This window comes from Zingiber officinale, chromosome 6B (genome assembly GCF_018446385.1).
Source record: "Zingiber officinale cultivar Zhangliang chromosome 6B, Zo_v1.1, whole genome shotgun sequence".
In the NCBI taxonomy this organism is placed as follows: Eukaryota; Viridiplantae; Streptophyta; class Magnoliopsida; order Zingiberales; family Zingiberaceae; genus Zingiber; species Zingiber officinale.
The window spans coordinates 9,260,382-9,269,064 of NC_055996.1; the positions used below are offsets into that span (position 1 = coordinate 9,260,382).

The 8,683-nt window shown below is 37.8% G+C and overlaps 1 protein-coding gene across 1 annotated transcript; it reads left to right on the plus strand.

Annotated features, from left to right (window-relative positions):
* Positions 1-1,883: 1,883 nt before the first annotated feature.
* Positions 1,884-8,272, plus strand: LOC121991898 (CDPK-related kinase 3-like). The gene is made up of 7 exons (XM_042545976.1): positions 1,884-2,583; positions 4,664-4,794; positions 5,082-5,123; positions 5,202-5,310; positions 5,485-5,563; positions 7,583-7,879; positions 8,118-8,272. Exons 1-7 carry the CDS (start codon positions 2,035-2,037, stop codon positions 8,246-8,248), a joined length of 1,338 nt encoding a protein of 445 aa, XP_042401910.1. The 5' UTR covers positions 1,884-2,034; the 3' UTR covers positions 8,249-8,272.
* Positions 8,273-8,683: the final 411 nt, after the last annotated feature.

Here is an 8,683-nt window from a genome sequence, read left to right on the forward strand (position 1 = left end):
GATCGACTAGCCGCTATTCTCTTGGTCGCTCGGTCGTCACTTTCATAGCCTCCTGATCCTTATTGCATGACCGTCAGCTTAGCCGCTCGCTTATATCGTCCGACATTCTTGTGGTCACTTGGTCAGCATTTTACGGTCATCCCGTCATCATTTTTCGGTGGCTCAGTTGGCATTCTCTTGATCCATCGGTAGGCATCTTCGCGGTCGCACGCTCTGCACTGCTCGCCTAATGTCTCTTCACCTGATTGGTGTCCTTCTGATCGCCCGATCGACATCTTCGCAGTCACGGGCCCAGCATCGCTCGCCTGCTCGATCAGCTCGGCATCCCACTTGCTGCTTGGGCATTGTTTTCGTGGCTCATTTGACATTCGTGCAGTAGCTCGCTCGACATTCACCCGGTTACTGACTTAGTACTATTTTTCATCTTTCACTCAGTATCACCACCATTTCTCGCTCGACACCACTATTATAGCGATCGCTCGCGTGGCATTATTCGATGGGTTCAACGATTTGACTCTGTTTTCGTGTGTGATTCATCCTTTGTGACACTATCAAGTCAGTCGAACTTATGCCCCCCCCGGGGGTCAGGGTACGTTACCTACTCCCTCTTCATCCATTCCATTATTCTGCTATTTAGCATGTTGCTTATATATTCTTGGGATATGCCTCGAGTATCGGGGTACCAGGGGACTGGGCAACCTGGTCGTTGGCTAAGGTAGCGTTGACCAGAGACCTTTTGATGACTTGATCAACATGGAAGATAGCTCATCACTTCTCTTCACTCTAGGTCATGTTGATGCGGTCATCATTCCAACCACGTCATCTAGACAGTTCTATCTACTCAGATTCTCGACAGGATAACATATCATTTTAGATAAATCTGGGAGGTTAAGTAAATTATGAATATGATGTTATCTTATAAAATCATGTTAACCCAAAAAGTTAGAATTTTTAATCTCATCTTAAACAGTAGCTAATGATGACGACTGTGCTCGTGTGGATATAATATAGACATGAACTTGTCGATTTAACTCAGATCGATTTGAGTCTCATTCGTAGAAGTTCTGCGCTCTAAAGTTCTGCACCAACACCCCCCCTCCGACCCTCCTCCCTCAATTCCCTCATTCTCAAGCTCTCCTGCGCTGCCCAGTTGGGCCGCCTCCTCTTGTGCCTCCCTCTTCCGTACCTTTTCCAACCTCGACCGCCACTGTTCTATCTCTTTCCACCTTTTGCTTCCGCCTCTCCTACCCCCTCTGCTCCGAGAGTCGTTTGATCAGGGCCATGGCCACTTGGAGCTCAAGGCATTTCTTGATGTTCCATGCTCATGGTAGAGGGGGTTTACAGAGTCATAGAAGCCATATTGAAACATGCGATTTATTTACTAATATCTAATCAACTAAATTCAAGTTAAGCTTTAATAAGCTCAAGTAAAAAAAAAAAAAAGTAAGTTTAAATAACTATTTTAGCAATTTAATTAATTTTAGTTTCCAGTTGGTTTAGTTTTTAATAAATTGAATAATATAAAATTTAGTTTGACTTTTTCTAAATTTCATTTCTATTCCTAAATATAAATTATATTATTTTTATGGGGTTCACTCTCCCCACGTTACGAAGGCACGGGCACGTGTGGACAGTGTTCCGTTCGTTTCACCGAAGACAATTTGGTTGCCTTCGTAGCTCAACACGTGTTACTCTGACCGTTCGAGTGTTATTCAAAGGCTGTTGCCTGATCCTCGGTCGATAGCAGATGTAAAAATAATTTGGAAAAGGTGCGAAACTTTTTCTTCGCCGCCTTGGCGCAAACTTTTTCGTTTTCTTACCATTGGGTACCTTTAAGATGTACTATTACCGTTTGGGTCCCCGCCGCGAGGTCATTTAATTAATGCCACGACCTTTCTCTTCTTGTTCAGCTGCCGCGGTGCCGCCGCTTTGACCTGACTCTCTTTCTCTTCTCCTTCATCCTCGATCGGTCGAAGGCTTAATCGAGCGAGAAGAGGAGGTTGGAAGAAGAGGAAGCAAGGAGGGAGGAGCTCTATGGGGGTATGCTACGGCAAGAACGTCTCTGTCCTCGAAGATGGCGACGCCGGCAACCGGAGCCATGGAAAGGGCGGACAAGTAGCTGGTAGTCCTGCGCACTCGACCCCGGCTCGAAAGAGTCGGACGGGCGCCACCACCCCTTCTCACTCCTTGACCAGTACTGCGCCTTCCGCCTGGCCCAGCCCTTACCCGCACGGCCCCGCCAGTCCGCTTCCCGCAGGTGTTTCGCCTTCCCCCACTAGGTCCACCCCGCGGAGGTTCCTGCGGCCTTTCCCGCCGCCGTCGCCAGCGAAGCACATAAGGGCCGCCCTCGTGAAGCGGCTGGGCCCGCGGAGGCCGAAGGAGGGGCCGATCCCAGAGGATGAGACGGGACAAGAGGAAGCGCCTCTGGATAAGAATTTCGGGTATGGGAAGAACTTCGGGGCGAAGTATGAGCTTGGGAAGGAGGTCGGAAGGGGACACTTTGGGCACACGTGCTCGGCTACGGCCAAGAGAGGGGAGATCAAGGGTCAGATTGTCGCCGTCAAGATTATATCCAAAGCTAAGGTGCGTTTGTATGTAAAAGGTGTTTTTTTGACGAGTTGATCGTTTCACGAATAGTAAATTTCAACATTTTGATTTTTTTTTTTTTTGGTATGGTTTTACCTTAATTTTTAACATCAATTTCTTCGGCGATGTGTTGTGGAACACAAGGTGTAAATAAATTTTCTTTACTGCGTGACATTAAAACTATGCACTCCATGACAAGAGTGAATGAGGAGCTTGCTCTTGGGGCACATAGAAGCTCTTATTTTTATCAATAAATCTTTCATTTGGGTTCCTTTACACCCTGTTTGGAATCCTTATGGAATTGAATTCCTATGGTAATTGGAATTCAATTTCATAGTTTGGAATGAATTTTTGAGATGGATTTGATATGGAATTCAATTCCAATTCCATCCAAAACGTGAATAGTAAATCAGACCTCAAATGGTCAGATTTGGATAGGGATTTATCATGAACAACTAAAATTACTTAATTGTCCTTTTAACTTAAAATTCTTTTTTCCATCTGCCGACTCTCTTGTTTTCTCCTGCCTTTCTCCCGTGCGCCGTTTCTCGTCGAAAACTTTTCCTTGCACCGTTTCTCCCGTGCGCCACCTTCTTCATACTGCTGTCTTAATTGTGCAATTCCTTCTTCCTATTCTTTAATACTTAACTTGATTATTAAATGATTAGTTATGAGGATAAAATGGTAAATGTATAAGAATGGAATTCAATTTAAATAGATTTCAAATTAAGGAATTCAATTCAATTCTATTATTCACTAATCCATTCCAAACATAGGAATTGAATTCAATTCCTGCCCGAATTCAATTCCTAATGGAATTCAATTCAATTCCTTCACTCAAGTTGTTTCCAAACAGGGTGTTACCAAGTAAGAATAGAAAGGTATTGTATGCCTTTTTACCCACATTTACATGAACTGAGTCTCAATTACTAGCTTTCACATAGGAACAGTTGACATCTTTGCCTCTTGCTCTTCAAGTTGTAGTTCCAATCTCTAATTTAAGAAACTGATGGTTTGGATTTGGCTGCAATTTTCACTTCTTTGTAAATTACTTAACTGAAGATTCTTATACCGTATGAGACTTGTAAAGCACTGTGCCTTGACAAAACACAGAGAAGTTAATGTCTTGTCATGGTGTGCATTTTACTCCACCACTGCTTCATCTGGTATTCCTGTGTTTTCCCCACCGATATGAATGCTAAGATAAGCCAACATATTAATTTGCCAGGCACATGCACCCGAAAATCTGGTTGCTCAAAATGGAATCTATGAGCAATGTTTCCAAATTTTTATCAGATTTTACATGTCTCTTAGAACCAAACTAACACAAGAGAGCCTACACTTCATGTTTGTTGAATTGAGCACATTTAACATGGTTTGAAATCTCTTCCTGTGCTAGTCAAAATGATGAAACGTATAATTCCAATAAATTACTGAAACTTGATTCAGTGCCAAGACAATGCCTCCTATGTTGTTGTATTAATCATATCAATGAGTTTCATTTCATCCCAACATTCTACACCCCTTGACATGCAAAATTAAGAAAATGATATTTTTTTATTTAAAATTTATCTCCATACAAGATAATGTCAAAGACATAGCATTTCAGATGGAAAGCAAATATTAAAGTTTAACTGTATAATTTCATCTCTTTCCTCCTTCCGCCTTCAATTTACTACTGGCGTTGTATATCAGAATGTTGGTACAATACTGAAATAGTATTGTTCCATTTAAAGACTCATGACTTGAGATTTTAACTTGCATTTAAGTGTTATTCTTGTCATGTTGACTAGTATACTTCTTTTGAGGGGCTTCTTATTTTTGGTTTCTACTTCATTCAGTGAAACTTCAATTCTGGAACATTAGTTCCTCACACATTGATTAATAACTATAGGCATTCAAACCTTATATTGACTTTCTATATTTGATGGGTTGGCTATGAACTAAGGTTTAGGTGCATTTGAAATTAGGGTGATTGAATTACAATTTTCAGATCAGTACAATATTATAGGCACTGAATTTTAACATTGGAATGGATGTTTTGAAAACTTCAACAACTTTTTTTTTATTATTACAGATGACAACTCCAATATCAATCGAAGATGTTCGTAGGGAGGTCACAATTCTAAAAGCTTTGTCCAGCCATAAAAATCTTGTCAAGTTTCATGATGCATGTGAGGATGCACTTAACGTCTACGTAGTCATGGAGTATGTCTCAATTAACTTTTGTTAGTTGAACAATGAATAAAAGTGCTTCTACATTTTGATATTTGTTTCATGTTGCTAGATGGAATCACTTTATTCAAATCTTTTTGCCTGTAGTTATCCTACTTGTATGCCTCTTTATATATCACTTTGTATCCTGATTAAAAAATATAATAAAACATTCCCCATACAATAGAAAAGAACACTATATGTAGGTTATGGGGCAGTGCATTTTTTTAAAATAATTTTTGTAATTTAGGAACTCAACAGTAGGTTTCTCCTTTTTGCAGATTATGTGAGGGTGGCGAATTATTAGAAAGAATTTTATCGAGGTAAAAATGTTTGGTCATATTTGATTCTTTGAATTTGGAAAGTATCACTTATTTATTCTTTTTCCTTTTGCTCTCAAGAGGTGGAAGGTATACAGAGGAGGATGCAAAAGCTATAGTTATTCAGATACTGAGAGTAGTTGCCTTTTGCCATCTTCAAGGTGTTGTGCATCGTGATTTAAAGCCAGAGGTTTGTATCATAGAGACCTTAGATTGAATATATAGACTTGATATTATTATACGTCTCTGCTTGATATTATACATCTCTGATTTTACAGGAGCATTGTAGAGATCACTGTTACTTATTTCTTTTCCAACATATTCATAACTCCTGTTAATATTTCTTCTTTGTATTTAATAACAGAATTTTCTTTTCGCCAACAAAGATGAAAATTCTCAGATGAAGTTGATTGATTTTGGCCTTTCTGATTTTGTTAAACCAGGTGAGCATTGTCTACTCACATGTCTCATCGAGTCGGCATACTTTCTTATTAACTCAGTGGCATTAAACATGAAGATATTCTGCTATTTTGTTGTTGCTTTCCTGGTGATTTTCTTACCCTTTTCACTGAAGATTTCTAAAAGTAGCTTTCAACCTACTATTTTCTTAATATTATTTAAGGGATTTTACAATTTTTTATTGTGGTGAGCATAGAATTTCCCCTTTTCCGCTTTTATTATGTGATGTAAAGATCATGTAAGAATTGTTGCATTAACAAGAATCTATTAAAGTTTGGCAAAAATTGATTGATCAAGAGTAACGAATGATTTGAGGACTTGGATTCAAGTAAACAGTTTCCAATGTGGTTTTATCATATTTCTAGGTGTGACACTACTATTTTAACTTTGCTACTTCGCAAGATTCATTTTTTATTTGATCATATCACTCTTCAATTATACTTCAAATTGTATTGTAACAATTTCTAGTACCCATCAGCTCTAAGAAACTCATTGGATCAGATAATTTCTTGAAATACACATTCATTGATAACCTTAATTCAAGAGACACTAATACATAATGGGGAAGTATAAAATCTCAAGTTTAATCATAACACCAAGATAAGAAGTATTCTGCAGTAGGAAAGCAAAATTTCAACTAAATGAACAGTGCAGTTAAGTGTAAGAGCTAAGAATCATGAAATTTAAGATCTATAACACATGATTCCTTACTAGCAACACTTAATTTTCAAAAATCAATTTTTAATAGATTACTCAGTCAGAGAACTCGATATGGATCACATACAGTTAGTACCTTGTCGACCCGGTAAATGCATGCTTAAATTTTGAATCTCATTGACCTTGTAAAATTTATTTAAATATAAATGATGATATAGTAGGGGATAGAGCCTAATGACGTAGGAGGATCCATATAACCTACCTCATCTATTGGGATAAGCTTGGTTGTTGTTGTTTTGTATTGACTTGGTACTCTATCAACCTGATAAATCATTACCATCATCAAGCCATATTTTTCCCAACTATTTGGAGACTTTTTCCAACTTGATAATTGTGTTCTTACATTTCAGATTGCAGTTATGACTTTGACTACAAAATACTCAGCATCTTCAAACTGTCATGTCAAATTTTACATACTATCCTTTATTAGGACTGCTATTTTATTTATTACAAACACACTTTGTGGTTGCATACTTTGTAGTCTCACGATTATGTAATAGGTTGTTCAGTTTTCTCCACACAATGTTAGTGGTTGGAGGCTACATCCAGTCATTTGGTCATATTCATTGTGATTTCATTTTCAAGAGTGGTTTGTGTTTGATCTGAGATTACTGACCTTAGGAATGGGTTTAGTGACTGAGCGCGTCAGCTCTCTCTTTTGCATTTCATCCCTCCAGTTGTCCTACATTTGAATGGGTGCTTATGATTGAAACCAAGGATACAGAGACAGGTTTCCCAATAATCCACATTCACCACCATATGATATTTACATCATGCAATCTAAAGGTCAATCTTTAGCCAGAATGGCGATGTCTAAAACTTCTCGTTATTGCAGTTTTATCAGCCTTCAAGTAAAGCAGGCCTGCTTTTAAAAAAAACTCACTCTTTTTAGGTGTATTGCACTTAACCACTCTTGCAGGGTGGTTTTGTTTGGCACTCAAATGTTTTTCAGTGGTTGTTTGATTAGTTGTTTTTATGCTATGCTGTCAGATGTTTCAATTACTAGTTCACCCATGATATTAACTCAGTCATCAGTTTTATATAAATAAACTTCTCACATATCTTGTAGAATAAATATGTTCACATGTTATGAAGTTTATCTTCAACAAGATTCTTCAGGCCAGATGATGAATAAATCCATTGGCCTACTTGTTTTCTCTTAGTAGTTAGTATGTTTGCCCTCAGCCAATCTTGTACCTCTAGTAGACATTCTTGTTTCGCCATACCCTATTCTTTTTCATCACGTGACTCTTGATGCTCATGTACAAGTTCTTTATAATGTGCAGATGAAAGACTAAATGATATTGTGGGAAGTGCATACTATGTTGCCCCTGAAGTTCTACATAGATCATATAGCACAGAGGCAGATATTTGGAGTATTGGTATTATAACATATATCTTGTTATGTGGCAGTAGACCTTTTTGGGCACGGACGGAGTCAGGAATTTTCCGTGCTGTGTTGAAAGCTGATCCAAACTTTACGGATTTACCTTGGCCTGATGTATCTCCAGAAGCCAAGGATTTTGTTAAAAGACTTCTGAACAAGGATTATAGAAAAAGAATGACAGCTGCTCAATCTTTGAGTAAGTTTCCACCACTAGGTATCCTTATCCTTTTCGGATATGGAGCTCTAGAATAACTATTTTATACTTCCCATATTTAACACCTATCATTTTCTTAGATATTAAATTAATCGTTTATTTAACTTATATTTATAGCTTTTAAACTGTTTTTTATTTACTTATTTATGCTTATCATGATGATTGGGCTATATGACTACAGTTGCTATCTGAAAACTTGATTCTTCTTTTCTGGTGATAGCACACACTTGGTTGCGAGATGAGCACTGTCAAATTCCTTTGGATATACTAATATTCAAGCTAGTGAAGTCATATCTCCGTGCCACACCTTTAAGACGTGCTGCATTGAAGGTATGTTTTGATAAGAACTAAATGACTCAATAAGGTTCTCCTTTGCTTGTTCATTTGCTTTATATAGAGTGAAGGAAGTAACTATATAGAATTTATGCTATCATCTTTCTCTATTTTCAATAGCTACTATGCTTTCGCGAGTAATGTGGTAGAAATGAATGAACACAGAACAAAGTCATGTTAGCAAATAACACATTTTAGTCTATTACATGTCGGTAATGATTCAATTTGACTTTCATTTTTTATAAGTCTCTCCCAATTAGGAATATAATTTAAAACTTGATTGTTAAAAAAATGAAAATGTTTCTTTTCTACCATATCTCAAGGCAATAGTACCACAAACACAAAAGTGGTACTTGGGTCTATAAAGTGCCCATCTTATTCAATTTGGGCATACATCCTATAGCAAATGGTGTACTGTTCTAATCAAATTTACAATGCGTTAAGTTGCAGGTA